We start from the raw sequence: 16,806 nt of genomic DNA, 5'->3' as shown, positions 1-16,806 counted from the left end.
TTGTGCTTGATTGTAATAAAAGACACTGTCTCAAGAATCATTCTTTGCGTCTGACCAGCTGCAATAATAGTCATCTGAAGATCTTTTTTTTATAGAATAAAGTCTGTTCGCTGGACTAGCTACTCTGCTTTACTATGACCTCACTGTCTTTGTCTCTCTCGTGCGGAAGGTCAGGACTTTGATCGCTAGTCGTTTACCATGGATATGAAAAATGATACCAGTTGCTCAGCATTATGTTTAAGTATCTATTTTCACGAAATCAAATCATCAACTGACCACATACTAGCTTATTTAGAAAGCTAAGTTAGCATTTTGCATTAGACTGAGAAGATTAGTAACAGAAAAGACATCTATTCTTCAAGCTTCGAATTTGCATTTTGAAACCATCAATAGGAATAACAAATGGATAGTAAAAAGTGGATATATTGTTCATAAGTATTGACCGGGCCCTCGATAGAGAAATAACTACTGCGTATTACTAAGTATTCTTTATGATTTAAAAAATGTCGCATGTGCAAGTTGCTGCGGTGACAAAACGATTAGCCATCAATCTCGGAGCTGTGGGTTGTAGTCCTTAGTCTAACATCTTTTTTCAAATTTTATCTCCAAATTTTACAGGACGGAAAATTAATACACTTATCTATTTATTTTTTTATGGTTCATTTATTGAAAGAAATATACTTGTATTCAAGATAGTTTGTAGTAAGTGTCGAATAAAATCTTTAAAGGTATCTTAGATAAAAAGACAAATTACTCCCGAAAATAGATACTACAAGTGAAAACAATAAGAATTCGTGAAAATCGTTGCAATAGACATTGTAAGAATAAAAGCAAATACGGTAACACTTCATTATATTGAATTTAAAAAATGGTCTGCGGTAATTTCGTACCCGTGGTAACGTGCGTGGAAGTCAGACGGTTAACTATAAAGGTTATGTGTGCAGTTATAGATCTTTTAAGGATACAATATATTGCGTAAAGTAACGAAAACGTCCGAACATATTAGAGAAGGTTGATGAGTGTCAGGTCAAATACTTACGGACAATTGTACAAGATATACATTTTGTCAAAGGTGTTTTCTTTTACTAGTAAATGGCATCTGAAGTTGATATCGAATATATCATGAAAATTTCTTAGAATAAATACACCTCGTTTTAAACACGTGAGTTGTGTAAGTTGAAACACATTCTTTTTTACTCTAACGTCATATAGCCACAAACCATGTGGGGGTGAGGGTAAAGTTATGTTATATTGCGAAAAATTAAAGTCGGTGACCCCTAAGTATTTATGTGTCTACTAGATGTACACACATTGCGAAACAACATACCAAAATTATACGTTTTTTTATCGAGCCGATTTTTAATAAACTGAATTTTAAGGCAAAATTTTTAGCAAAACTTGATATGATTTTTTCCGTTCTGACGTCACAAAATCGTCACTGACGTCCTAAGCGTCAATTTCAGTTCACTGAATTTTATACCACTGAGTAGCATTTTCTGTTTGCAAAATGACAATTATTTTGTATTTTTCATTTATATGACATTCAGAGTGCGGGAAAGGAAAAATGCCGAAAACAATCGTAATTCGGCGTTGCACGAAAAGTGACGTCAGGGGCCATGTTTGTGACACAATAGCAAAAATTACGAACAATATGGCGAAAAAGTAAAACCGGAATTCAATCGCATATATCCTGAATTTTGTACAGTATAAATTTCATGACAATATTCGGCAAAAAAATTTGGGGCGCATTCCACCTTAACAGCACGAGAGTCATCTGGCATGGGGGGGGGGGGGGGGGGTGCCAGATGGGTTTTGCCGGCATGGGTAAAATCACCGGAAACGCCAGTAGCAAAGTAATAAAACATGTATATTTTAACAATTTTAAAGGTTTTGTTTTTTCTCTTTTTTAAAAAAGTGTAAGATTTATGTTCTGTTTTCAATTTCAAATATAGATTTGCTTTTACACAAAATTATGTGCCAATCGAAAGTGTACCTTGATGTAACGCTCAGAACATTTTTATAGTGTTTTAGATGTAAATAAAACCACTATTCAGAACAAACATATTGTCAATGACTACCTTGTTATCTAGAGTGCTAGGTCAGTACGTAGTTTTACGTGACGTAGATAGCTCAGATACCCGAGCAGACTGTTGTACACTGGAGGTAACTCAGTACTTGAATGTTAAGTATAGGTTAATAAATGGGAGAGCGGTGCCTTTGAGTGATAATGGCCCTGGCAAGGTGATAATAGCCCGAGGGCTTTAGCCCGAGGACTATTATCTTCTTCCAGGGCCATTATCACACAAAGGCTCCGCTCTCTCATGTATTTACCTGTTTATTACATGTTTACCTATAATATAGTAAGAAATGGTTTTTTGTGTCATTTTTATGGGTACTTGCATCTTCTGGCACAATAAATTTCAGCTTTTCAGTTTCTATATTAGATCTACTTGTATAAGAGTGTATTTACTGTATAAAATCAAATACCTGGACAGTTGTACTTTCTTGCTTATTGCATAATTTAGGGATAAAAATACGTTATTTCACACGAAGAATACACGATGTTATGCTCAACATGTGATATGATATGATAAAATAAAACGGAAATATTCGCTGTTTTAACTCCATGAAACGCCGCGACGTAATTTCTGTTTACGGACGTTAATTTCCCGCGCTAACGCCATGGCCATTATCAGAACAGAACAGAACAGAACAGAATTTTATTTCACTTGAACTAAAATTTCCTCGTGATAAACACATTTACAAGCATATTTGCATGGCATGAAAATACAGATGACATTCATGCAATTTTAACGGATTTTGACATTATCGATAATGGCCCCAGGGCTTATTATGATAATGTGATAATGCATGACGCAATGCGATAATGGGAGAATTTTCAGCACAAATTTGTTACTATTTATAGGTACTCATGTAATAATAATGTATAATGACAACTCTGGAACAAGAGTATAAACTTAATCCTTGTACATATAACATTGTTTTTTTTTTTATATTTTATCATCATTACTGTTATAATATATATTGTAAACTTGTTGCTTATTTTAACATAGTGTATGCGCCTGTATACTTCCTTTCTTGCTCTCTGTAAAATGTACATTCTTCAATAAATCTTCTTACAGTAGATTGCTACAAAAATATGTTGTTTCGTTCCTTGAGCATCAGAATAAAATTACATGTCAAACTATCGACTTTACAACACCTAGACAGAACAGAAATTACAAACTCACGTAACATTTTAAAGAAATGAAAAATATGCTGTGATAAAATTAGGCAAGAGACGAAGTGCAAAGGCTTTGACACATAATCATCATTTCAACCTTTGTTAAGGATTACAAAGATTTACAATCGAGCACATTTTGGAAAATCATAAAAAGAAACAAAATGAGGCTAAATTTAAAGATACAGAGGTATACGAAATACTCTAATTGAACGAAATTTACAATGGGCATGAATGTCATTAAAACTGGCATGTGTGAAAACATTGTTAATGTATGGGAAAATCATATGCTAGATTGGTATAGAAACAAACTCGAACATTTACTTGAGTTTTTCCATATGCAAAGGATAGTAATTATAGGTTTCAAAGTTAAAGTGATTGCAACTGTCTATGTAACAGTCCATCAGGTCTTTGTGATAAATTGCTTCAACAGATAGATGTTTAACGCGTTATGATCACGAAAATTTGTATGGAGTCCAAAGGCTGAAGCGAAGCCCCAAAATAAGACTAGACTGTTCCAACTAGCACAACCCTAAACTCGGCAAAGTATTAATCGAAATTACAACATAATTTTTATGTAGAAACAAGAAAAAGGAAAGAAATCTCAAAAGCTGTGCTTTACGAGTATTTATGAAATATTGTATACTATTCAATCTTGCTTTAACTAATGATATGGATCTGGTATAAAAAAATTTGTCTCTCTGATATTTGTGCTATCTTAATCTTTAGATTGTTTTTTATTTATTTATTTATTTAACGTCGCACCGACACATAATTGGTCATTTGGCGACTTTCCAGCTTTAATGGTGGAGGAAGACCCCAGGTGACCCTCAATAATCCTTATGAAACCGAAGTTCACATTTTTCAAGGTTGTTGTGACAATACGCTTATCCTACGAATTATTTCATTTGACAAAGCTGAGAAGTTGCTAACACAGCCAGAAGTTTGCAGTTAAATCCTAAAAGCTATAACAGTAGAAACAACACACTAATATTTATGAAAAAGAAAACGAATTTCTGAATAGCTGAATAGTATTATGCTAGATCATTGGTACAAAAGTTATACAGCGATTTCCCAACACCTATTTCTCTCCCGCCTTGTTACTTTTCGGCACTTTCTTCTCTTTATTTCATAGTGTTACTTTTATGTTCTCTTTCCTTTATAGTGTTACTTTTACTAATTACCAGATGTAAGATGTTGATCGGTATTTGGAATACTTTACTGGTACCTTTCACTGCGGCAGCCCGAATTGCAGTGTAAAGCTTTAGTGGCAGTTACTGGGTTTGTTACTTTTTTCATTTTGTATTGAATTTACAATTATACATTGTGTTTGAATGGAGATAATGATAAGGATGTCAAATGAATACTCTTGTGCTGGATTCTGTCGGGCTTCTCATAAATATCTAATACAGATTCAATTATTTATGTGCAGCCAGCCATGCATCTAAGACTATTTCATTACCGCAGAAACTGACTGAAATAGTCAATTCACTTTAAACAGTGTCAAAATAAATATAGCATGAAAATAACTGCCTTATCTATAAAGTACTATCGGATGACCAATGACATCCAAATGGTTTCAACGAATCATATACATGCTAAAGCAAAACTACATTTTTTTTTCCAAATGTCAGTGGAAACATTTTGATTTACTACAATATTAAATACACTGTAAAATTTGAGTGCACGTTCTAAAAGCTCGTACGTCATCTGTCACCGGGTGCGTACCATAAATAAGATCAAAACATTTTGCAAGATAAAGAGTAATAAGCACATTTGGAAAATATAGTCTGGAACTGACAAAACTACTTTTAGGTTGCCGCAGCACAAAGTGCTAAAGTGTGGGATATTGTCATAGCTTTTTTTCCGTCGTAGACCGTCCATAGTCCATGCTACCGCACTGAATACTTCATTTCCTGCCCTTTAGCGATCTTAATTTAACATACAAGGAAAGTTTTCTCTCGCTTATTCTCGGTCAACTTTGATAAGTAGACTACTTGTTGAAGTAATTCCAGAGATTTGACCTATTGCACCAGATATTTTGTCATTATAACATTGTGAACACATATTAAGAAGCTATATTTCTTTAGAAATCGTCATGACATAGCACATATGTGGCAAAAGAGCGGCAAGTTTGATACTAAATTTTCCGATCCATGAAAGTACTATCGGAGTTATTTTCTTTGCTTTCAATGTTAACATAACAAAGTTTATATTAATACAAAAAGAATATTTATCGGTATAAGTTCCCAGAAATGTTTGATAACCTGCTCGATAGGCTAAAGAACACATATATTTAACACAAAAAAGGCTGTCTGCATAAAATTTGCTGTAAATGTTTATATATTAGATCTCTGACACGGGGTTAAGTAAAAACACTAGATTATGAACCTAAGTCAAATTTACATCTTTCACATTGTTAACAGATAAGAATTCACATTTCTGTTGCCATTTGTATGAAACTCAAAAAGAATGCACAAGGTTTTGAGGCCTCATGTGATATTATGAAGGAGTAATATACGGCAGATTGTTCACAATTACAAAATGAAGTGCAGAACATGAATCGGCTACAACAAATTGTTTTGTAACATTTCAAATGTTTTCTATCAGATGGAAATTGTCAGTAAGTGATATTTACCTTAATTAATCAGACTGGCTGTCTCAGACCAACAGAAAGCCTTGGAATAAGATGTCAAAATTCAACGAAAATAATGGAAAAATTCCGTATGTTTTGGAGGATATCATGAAAGTCATCAGAGCAAAGTGTAAACAATGTGATCGGTGGGAAGTGAGCAGTTAGCAGTTGCAGCAGCAACCACAGTTACAGAAGTTAATTGCTACAACTTGGCAATCAGGTCTCTTATAAAATCGGTTTGACAAAGTCACATTTTCAGCACTGTCTTCTTTTTATGAAAAAGCAGCAAATGTTAAAAACAACTAAGGGTTAATAATGTGGGTATGTGTATTCCGTAAACAAAAGCTAAACAACAACAGTGTTGAACAACTGTTAGAAATATTTCTTTTACGTTTTTTTTTTTGTTGTTTTTTTTTTTGTTTTTTGCTTTACTATACGAAGTATATGGAGAGCTATACTATTCGACCCGGGTTAAAAAATCAAGATTGATTTAGATATTATCGGAATATTCACCATAGTATACATATTGCGACTACTTGATTACTATGTAGACTTAGGGAAGAAAAGTTTTCTCTGGAGTTTATCTGAAGGCAAAGACAGAAGATACTTTTTAATTGGCCTACTGTAGTTTCGCATTAATTGTTATGTGCCTTGTTAAGCATTACAGAAGGTTTTGTATACGCACTTAGTTTCTCAGAAAAGACAGGCTGAAATAGAAGCGGGTTTAACAAAAGTAATGGTTTTTATATTCCAACATATCTCTTATTATCTGAATGTTTTACAACTTTGCTAATTTCAGTTTTTGTATGCGGAATGGTAGAGTGGTTTGTATTCTTTGTCCGAAGAAGCAGCTTTTTCTCAATCAAACCGAGTCTGCTATTATTTTGCTAGGTTGCATTTTATGCTTCCAATGGATCTTGATATAGATTTTATTAACTATCACAACAGCAATCTTTAAGTGCCGTGTGGTGGTGGTAGAAAATCTCACCCTACTTGCATTCACTGTTGTTATATTTTCTGGTCCTTCGGGATCATTGAGTCCGTTCAGTATCTATGTAATAGAGTTCCGCTTTAACAGAGTTCGGCTTAAGCCTGGATAAGTTAATCAAGTTTCATCATTTCAATCTCTCTTCACTACTTGGAAACATAAATGCAAATATAGAAGAAAGTCAGGTTTCCCTACAAAGAGACTTAGTCAGTTAGTTGGAAAAATACTGAAAGACAGCCTCATTGTTATCTTTTATTACATACAATTAGATTTGCGATACTGTAAAAGTTGGTTCAAACAAGTAAATAGCTTTCATTTGAAACACTGAATATTTCATAGAGTAAGTATATCATAATGCATTTGCCAACATCCAAGATCTTATTGGTAGATTTCAACTCAAGAGATGACAAATGATGATTATTTTTAAGACAGGTTAGAGGTACACGTAATTGGTGAAGCACAATAACCTTCTATAGTTCTCGTTTCTCATTGCCGTGTTGAGCATTAGAGTCGGTCTTAACATCCTATGTAACTATATAGATAGATCTCAAAAAAATGTAGGCTGAAATATAAAAACTCTATTTTTCTATTTTCTGACAGATTTCACACTACATGTAACCCTCGTTAATTTCAGTTTCTATCTAGCTTAAAAATTAATTGTACTACAGGATAGAGAAAAAGCGTTTCATTTCCGTCCATGTCAAGTTCTATCAGAAATATAATGACTTAGTTATTTAAAGACAATCTCGTGGCAAGATGGATAGCTTCTCAACATAAAAGAACCTTACACAGTAAACTATGATTAATAGTTAACTGTAACATTAGAGACACGTGGTCCGATGATATTTACCGGAACTTCTCAGAAAGAGGCAGTTGTCTTTTCCTGTACTAGAGTAATAGCTGAAGACAGTATACATAAAAAGATTACTGTAACAAAGTTTCCTCAAATGTAATACGAAAGGTTTTCCGTCCCTTTTTCATACATTAACACAAACACAACGTAACATTTATTTGTCACATTTCAGTGATGTCTCATATTGCCAAAATGAATATAATTTTTATATAATTATATTGATACATGTATGTTTTGACTACTTCATATATCATTAATAATAATATTTGCTTTTATGATATAGAACAATTATAGTAAATGAAAATAATTCAAACTTAATACGTGCATAACTACATTTTGAGAAAAGCTGTGTAAAATTAACCTTTTGTATCAGCATGTCCAGTATGAAAACAAAAACATAGCAAAAGAAATTGAAGTTGCCTTGGAGATACGTGTGCTATTGCTTGATGCTTTCTTGATAAAAATAGCAATAGTTTTACATATGTTTTACATACAGCTTATTACTGACTTTTTTATTTTGGGTAAGAATAAATAGTGTAAAATTCAATTACTATAATTTCTGAATGATTTATAGCGAGAAAGTATATTGCTAAAGTATATTGCTCTCGTCAGAAAGATATTCTTTCTGGACGCACATGTATCAAAAACTGGCAAACAGTGCGTAAGTCATTTTCACCACTACTAATGGACAAAACAAGTGTTGCCAATACTCCTTCATTGTTGTGTCCCTTACCAAAACTGCGAAGTCGAAGCATCTGCAATACACTGTTGCACCTATCGGCTTACATACGTAGCGATACGTATAAAGCATATTGTACTTTTTCATAAATCACATCAAATCAAATCTCCACATTGCGTAGTGACAGTACTGAATTGCTGAAGTTTACACATCTTCGCTTTTTCTTCAGTCAGACATTTGTCATGGTAAGAAATCGTTGAGCACCTAAATGCCACAGTTGACAAGCAATCTATTAACAGGACAAAAACATTCGAGTTCTAGTGTGCAATTTCTGGTCCCTTGGCATCACAGAGTTCATTTAATACATCTGTTTGATAAAGTTCTACTTAAACCGATGCGACAAGGTGCGAGTGGTGATATACAGGTCATTACCTTTCATGATCAGTCTCAGATGCCTGCTTAAGTGTTTAGTTTTCAGCATAAGGAAAAGTAAATCTGCCTTTGAAATGTTTCCCGATATAAATCTTCGCCGTTTTAGTAATTATTATTTTGCTCCTTATCTCTTCTGTAAATGAAGGCAGTTTACCCAAGCTGTCTGAATACTTTTTTAACATTGGTCTTATTGTAGATCCAGACCTTTGTGACAACGGTGGTCGATAGTGATGCAAACTGTATATATGATTATATCATATAGTCTTCAATATTTGTTAAGTGACTGTTTTAAAGAATGTTTATTATCTCGTAATCACAAAGTCTAACTATTAGTCCATGTTCATTCATTTGTAATGTACGAGTACTAAGTCTTTTCTTCGTTATTATCATTAGTGTAAGCAATATTGGTCAAACTTCTCAATTTTGAATTCCGGTCCACTTTATTCATTCTTCCTGGACCAAACCATGACAATATCACCGGAAGTAAAAACAACGCATGCGTAATGCCAAAAAGCAAAACGAAAGACATAACTGCAGCAAATGATCTAAAAATATACGACTTTGCTCCAATAAGAACCAATATACCGAAAAGAGACGAAACTGCCCCGTGAAAAATTGGTGCACCTGTTTTGTCTATAGCTTGTCTCACCCGAAGAGCACGTGTTTCCGCATCAGAAATCATGTAACCATGGCATATATGGGCAGTAAAGTCTACAGAAAACCCGATGCTCATTATCAACATAAGCATAGATATTGCACTTAATGACACATTCAAATACAACATAAAACCTACAACTCCTGTCATAATTGATGCTACAGCCAGAGTGACAAATACTATCAATACTGGGTGTGGCATGAAAATACAGGTGATAACAAAAACTGCCGCTAGAGCAATGCCAACAGACTGCAGTGTTAATCCCAAAATGCGAACATATAGTTCGGAAACAATAAACGCAGGTGAATAAGCAAAACAGTCAATTGAAGCTGCATTTGCAATATCACGTGACTCTAACATCATTTTGCCTTCTTCTTGACTATTTTCTAAATTGCTTGAACGAACGTACACACGAGATGCTGAAATGCTCGCATTGTTATAATCAATGACCACGTCATTTGAAAATACGGCATATTGCGGGTCGCTGAAAAAGTCTTGCAGACCAGATTTAAAGGCAGAACTTGATGTATTATTATAGTATTGAGAATGCTTGTAAGATTTCAGCCAGCTGACTTCAAAACTTTTGTCGAAATACTTGTTTGAATGGACACTTGCTATCAGTTTGTCGATCATTAACTGAGTATCGGCATCGGAATAATCGTAAGTGCTTGGAATGACGAATGTGACAATCGTTTGTCGAGCAAAGGTGTCTCATCCCAGTCAGAGTACTTGTAGAAATACGAATCGTCGCTCACTAACTGGGTAAAAGGCATCCCTTGTTTTAAGTGGACACACCCATATATAGCCGCGGCCATGTATTGCATAAAGATAATGATAATTATCATTTTGCAAGGCCACGATAAGACAATTTTTGGAATCAACCAACGCGGAAGTTTGTCAACAAAACTTTCAGCTTCTTCTCTGTTTACAGGTGCACGTCCACCGCAGCAAAACACGACACGATTCGGTTTTCTTTCTTCCCGTAACTCGTCTTTGTCCTTTATTTTTCTGCAAGTCATAAAGTGTCGATTGCCAGCAACACGACGTTCATTGATTGCAACACATGCCGCAAAGAAGGTTATGTTGTTCAGATAACAGAACAGCACCGCAACACCTGAAATATGACAATAATAGCAACATCGTAACTGTTCATATTAATGGATTACATAGTGGAGCCAGATCCCTATCAGAAGTATAAGTTTAATTGACTTTTTAAAAAGTTGTTCACCTCTCTTTATGCTGATCGTACTTGAAAAGCAGTGTATCACTTTTGATAACAAAATAATAATTTTCTTCAACCTTCATCTTAACAAATGTTTAGATATTTTAATAATCTGAACCAATAGGCCATTAATTTGTGGCTTGTAATATTAAAATAAATTCATTTTAATCAATCTAGGTTGCGCTTCGCGAAAGGGGGTTGTCACTATCTACTGAAGTTAAATTTCTGTTGAAAATTAGAAATAATTTAAAATCATCAATGTAAAATATATGACAAAGTGTAATAAAATTATCACTGATTTTGAAATGGAATGTTCACAAAAATTTTGTTCTTAGAAGCTCAATCTTGGTTTGAAATCCAGGTCAAAACATCAGATTTAGAAATTACCGACAATGAATATCTAAAAGTGATCTGTGAAAAGGAATAAATCTGTAATTGATCAGTCAGAAACAAGTTTTACATAAAGCCGAAACACGACTGAAGTCCGATTTACCACCTGTTTCGCAACAAAACATAAATTTTTGATGTTCTCTCAATCGTGTTTTACATACCAGATATCAACCATAGCTCTTTATAGAATTAAATGATGACTTTGCTGAACAAGAATGTTTAACTATAGAACCTGTGAAAGAACTTTAAAATGAAGTTACCTGTATAAATGCAGAAATTTTTAACAGCGACAAAGCTTGATCCGGCTCCAGACATGAATGCAATGAGATCAGTAAGGGATGTAATCGTGACTCCAACTCCGGAGATACGTAAAGTCTCCGCCATTTTGTCTTCTACGGTAGTTTTTGTTTGTGCTTCTGACAGACCGGACAATAGTATAAACATATCATCAATGCCGATTCCTGAAGAAAATAAGCAGAAAAAATGATACTCTTAGCGTATGACAAACATACGTCGAGAAAAATATATTAGTACGTGACTTTAATTACATTTACAATGGAGTCATATCTAATTTACATGCCTATTGATCAAGATTGTAAAATATTATGAAAGGATAGATTTAACCCCTCTTTCAATTAACATAAATGAGTTCAGAAATGTGAAAAGGGAAAATGTACCAAATGGTTTCAGGAAAACATATCGTGAAACGGGCGGAAGAATTAGAACTGATAGGCGAAGATTAAATGAGAACCGACAGCCGACGAATGCTTCTTAAATGCAAAAATCATTTAACGTAGGGCTGATAGCAGAGAAAGAAAACGAACCAAGAAGGAAATAAAACTTCTAATATTACCAATGATAAGAAATGGAACCACTCCGACAATTGTAACAAAGCTTATTCCAGCTGCGGAACACAGGCCGATACTTCCAACAATGGCCAAGCCAGCTGCCAGGATTCCAGCAAACCCGAGCCAAATCCTCTGTCCAACCTGATCGGTAAGCCTGTAAGTAATTTGGACACAGCGGACACAGTTGTCATTGGTTGAAATATGACAGTCGTATTATGGTACATTCTATTAAATCTAATTGCATAACATGTTCATTGCAACAACTGACTGATTTTAGATATATTACAATTACTGTGCAAAGACGGATTCGCAAGAAACTAAAGCCTTCTTCGGCAAATACTAGTATACAGGCACAGCTAACGCCACTAGCACCAGACCAGAAAGAAAGTGCCACTATACTTGCTATACCTTATCCCTACGTGTATTATAGGAACCAAGAATCATGGTATATACTAGTCCATTTAAATCGCGCATTTCTCATCTAAAATGCGCATTTCGGTAAAATGAGTACTATGCATATTGAACAAGTGGAAATCTTTCATCATGCACCAATCACATTGTCTCAACACGTCTTATCGCAGAGAAGTTCCCGTATTTTATTTTTCATGCTGTAGTCAACGTTACAAAAAAACTTGGATGAACTTCCCTACTGTTCAATATGCATAGTAACCACTTACCGAAATGCGCGTTTTAGGTGAGAAATGTGCGATTGAAATAAGTACGTATAGTTACCCGTTCTGACAGTACGGATACCTAGATGTATGATTAATATGTGCAGTGACATTTTCTCACTAGACTCTGGTTTTGTGCCAGTGGCGTAGACACTGATGAATAAAACCAATAAATATTTTAAACGAAAATGCTCTCCTTATCTCTATATTACCTCCATGCCTAAATAAATAAATAAAATAAAGACTCTGCATAGAAATATGACTCTCTTATTGCACTTTTTCCATTTTTTTTTTGTCATTTTAAGATAAAAGGAAAATAAAAATGTCTTGTAATTTGATAGAATAGCAACCCGCATAAATTCGAGAAAGCAATTAGTAAAGTATACGCTATTGCATTTAATCAAGTCATTGCTCGCAGCTAGCTGTGGAACATTACAAGATAAATGAATAATAACCTGGAGGAAAGCGTTGCTATGACAGCATACACTATCATCAAACCCATTGTTCCAGCAAATAATGAAATATCACCGGTCAAATTGTTTTCCAATTCTTCGCTCACAGAATCGTAGTACCCGTATGCTATATTATATACTGTTTTGTATCATGTCCATTTCAATTTGATTTCTTAATCTGTCAATAAAATAGGAAAATCAACAATACAATGTTACTGCAACAAGTTTTGCTTTTTTTCTACTTGTATACCATGGCTTTGCCGAATAAAAGTATTTCAGTTTTTGATATTTTTGTTAAACTCAAATATTTCTGCAGCTATGATAAGATGCAAAATATGGTGGTGAATACTTACACAGTTTTGTTATTTGTTTCAACACAAACAATGATCCACACGATCAATCACAAGCCATTGTGAAGTATATGGGTTCGGGGTTCCTTAAAAATCTAAGATCAACAGACACAAAAAGACAAATAGCCAAAGACTCGTTCTTTTGCGTATGGCAATACTAGTGCGATCAATTCGTAACAGAAAATGCCAAAATACTTCAGAAAATGGGAAAAGCACCAAAATTGGCACAGCTATTTATTAAAGCATTAAAAACATTTTTTCAGGGGACCCATTTGATATCTGTCAAGTGGCCGATATGGCGGCCATTTCCAAATGGCTGCCAAAACTCAATATTTACCTTAGAAGATTCTAATAAAAGGTCATTTTTATTTACATTCAGCCCCAAAATGCACAAATATAATGTATATAAAAAAAATAAATCCTAAATTTGCATCAAATGCAAAAATAAACAATTCAAATGATGTTAGTTTCTTTCTGTTTCCATGGGTAACGGCAAAAATCTAACTTTAAAACTTAGTTTAATATTATCATTGTGTAGTTTTCATATTTTAAAGAATATTTGTTTTAATATATGTAATTTATATTATTTCACTTGATTCCCTCCCACAGCACCCTACTGAAACATTGTTGTTATTCCCTTACCAGTATTTGGGCCAGATGGGGCTTATGGGTTGCCCCGGGTTTTGCTTGTCAATACGTCAGCCATGCAGAGTGGGATACTGCAATAACTTTGAAACTACAGCGAATTTTTTCATGATACGTGGTACATGGATAGATGGAAATGCAGGAATGCCAATGTCATTTAAATTTGTTCCTATGGCAAACAAATGTTGTTGCTATGGAAACAAATAGTGCACGAATTATCACACAAAGTGTCATCCTGCATTTCTTCAAAACAGAGAATTGTTTCTTGAGAAATTTTACATAGACAGAGGGACAAATTGAGAAACATGCTTGTTATCTTTTTTCTCCTCTTGTACATCATTTTGTCCGTCTGTATGTCGGTCCATCATTTGCAAATGGCGGATTCTTCAATAATTTCAAAATTGCAAATTCTAAAGACTTCTTTATAAAAACCTTTGGTTTATACATGGTAAGTAATATGGAGAATGTAAAGGTCAATTAACTTTAGTTTCTATATAAAATTGTAGTTTTTTTGACACAAAGTACGAAACTACCTCTTTCAGTTTGGGATTTCGAAATGCAAGAATAGATTATAGCGACGGGCTAGTAGGATCAAATGAAAAAAATTTTCCTTATTATGCACCCACAGTCACAATGTCTGCTTTAAAAATTGCTAACTGTGTAACAAAGAAGAGTAAGGCTGAAAATATAAAAGTTGCTTTCATGGACAACACTTAGTAACTATTCTGTGAAAATATTACTCAAACGTGAGCTGAATCTGAAATAAGGTACATTTTCCAATACTCATCAGTACACACAAGCACGAGATTGTCGACAACTTTAGTTACTTGCATAAGGCAGTGCAGAGCATTTCAGCCCTTTTGACAAATTAGTCTTCCCCCACAGACTTTATCGAGGTTTGCAAATGAAACTTGAGGAGCTATTGGTACGAGCTCGGGTACTTGAGACAAAAACTATTGGAAAGGTTCCAATATATCAAAAAATCTCTCTGGTCAGCTTATTATCTTGACTAGGAATTTTAGGAAAGTGATTAGAACACCCGACACCCATATGTGCCCGACTTAATGGGCAACCTTTTTTAGTATGTTTAAGAGGTGTAGCAGACGATGCAGGAAATGCACATTATAGTCCTAATCTATATGTGAACAGATGGTTGATCAAGTATTTGCGAGTTTTGCTGTAAAAAGAGTATCGAAACCTCCATTTATACCCCAGAAATATAATACGAACATTTTGCTTGTAGGAAGATTTTAGAAAATGCATTTAAAAGCTGATTCCCCGGTAAGCGCGAGTTTGTACTGGTTAGTTTTGTTGAAAAGACAGTGTTATTCTTATATGGACTGCTTAACTGGAAGTACAAATGGAAAATAGATAATATTTGTCGTCTTAAAAAACTAGTAATTTAAATTGGAAATTAAAATTGTTTTCGAATGTACCTGTGCTCATTAGAAAAACCCTCAGTAATCACATTTAATTTAATTTAATTCAGTTTAAAATTTTCCAAAAAAGATATTTGAGCACATTTTCTTGTAGAAATGATAGATTCTGCCTCTTAATTTATACCCCCCGTTACACTCAGCCAAAGTTCCCACTATGTCGTAAAAACTAGCAGGACGCGTAAGAACTTGTACAATGTAGAAGGAATACAGTAGACTCCGATAAGAACATGAAATAATAATTATGGTCTCCATTTAGTGAGAGGGAACGCGGTCGAATTTTGGACATGTTCAAAAACAAATGTAGTGGAACGCGGTCTAATCAGGAAGAAAGGGAAAGGGCGTAGTAATGATTAAATAAAAAACCCAGTAGGACTAGTACAAGCGTGGTGCGGACGGGAAAGGCTGCATGGCGTGCTCACTGCGCTGTCATTGGGTTATCATTTGCGTTTTTGCATGTCAATGGAGTTCTTACTACAACTTTTCTACGCTTGTGTGCTATGACCATGCTACGTGCATGCCCATTGTAGTATACCGCATAAGGTTATTAATACTTCTTTCGGTTCTTAACACATCTATGTCCGTTTGCAGCAGGTTCTCACCATGATTGGTTCAGATTCTGAAAATTTAGTTGATTTCTGGATCCAATTCCCAATCACTTTGTTTCAATCAGCAAAAGTATCGAAAAATTTATCAGGAATTGCCAAATAATCATGGACTCAGCAGCACTGGCAGCTGGTAGTGGACTTTTGGACCTCACGTATATCCTTCACCCTGCTTTTGCTTATTCCACCGCAGTCTCTCTATAAGACTGCTCTTTTTTTTTCATTGGGGCGTTGGGGGTGGGGTGGGGGGGGGCTTCGTTTATTGTAATTTTTGGGTTGTTGAGTGTAATGCGGACACAATTATGTCAATATAACTTGCAAAAAGGAATGAAAAAAAAGAGGCGCATGAAGTAGTATTTATAAGTAGCCGACGAATGCAGTGAAAAGGTGATAAGCATATGGTTTTAAAGCATGGTATAGCGAGAGGTGCAATCTGACTGAAACGTACTAAGAATGTAGTAAAGAACACACTGGACGTGAAAGAAGCGCGTGTTAAGAAAATTAGTGTGAACGTGTTAAAACGCCGTGAGAACCTGGCAAGGATGTTTAAAAGCCCGCCCGTTGAAAATTTAGAACTGCACATTTTCGGTTTGATCCCCCTCCCCCCCGCGTAAAAATTTTCAGGAAGCAGTATGATCTTCATGGGCTTTGCCTGAGAGTGATTTAGGGCATTAGTGACTGTACATTTTATGCTTTTGACAAAT

At 34.7% G+C, this 16,806-nt stretch overlaps 1 protein-coding gene across 2 annotated transcripts; it reads right to left on the bottom strand.

The window, feature by feature from the left end:
• Window positions 1-7,859: 7,859 nt before the first annotated feature.
• LOC128558553 (patched domain-containing protein 3-like) lies at window positions 7,860-13,199 on the bottom strand. Of its 2 annotated transcripts, none has more exons than XM_053548194.1 (4): window positions 13,070-13,199; window positions 11,949-12,097; window positions 11,356-11,556; window positions 7,860-10,597 (listed from the first exon to the last, which is right to left on the bottom strand). In XM_053548194.1, exon 4 carries the CDS (start codon window positions 10,114-10,116, stop codon window positions 9,193-9,195), a length of 924 nt encoding a protein of 307 aa, XP_053404169.1. In that variant the 5' UTR covers window positions 10,117-10,597; window positions 11,356-11,556; window positions 11,949-12,097; window positions 13,070-13,199; the 3' UTR covers window positions 7,860-9,192. The 2 variants fall into 2 exon arrangements, with proteins under 2 accessions (XP_053404169.1, XP_053404170.1); XM_053548195.1 differs by having other exon boundaries at window positions 13,070-13,193.
• Window positions 13,200-16,806: the final 3,607 nt, after the last annotated feature.

Source organism: Mercenaria mercenaria, chromosome 7, assembly GCF_021730395.1.
Source record: "Mercenaria mercenaria strain notata chromosome 7, MADL_Memer_1, whole genome shotgun sequence".
Classification (NCBI taxonomy): domain Eukaryota; kingdom Metazoa; phylum Mollusca; class Bivalvia; order Venerida; family Veneridae; genus Mercenaria; species Mercenaria mercenaria.
The sequence above is the reverse complement of the archived record's forward strand: the minus strand, read 5'-3'. Positions and strand labels throughout refer to the sequence as shown.

Bases quoted from the DNA above. Each gene is read 5' to 3' on its own strand.
- LOC128558553 (XM_053548194.1), bottom strand. From the start codon at position 10,116: ATGATCGACAAACTGATAGCAAGTGTCCATTCAAACAAGTATTTCGAC.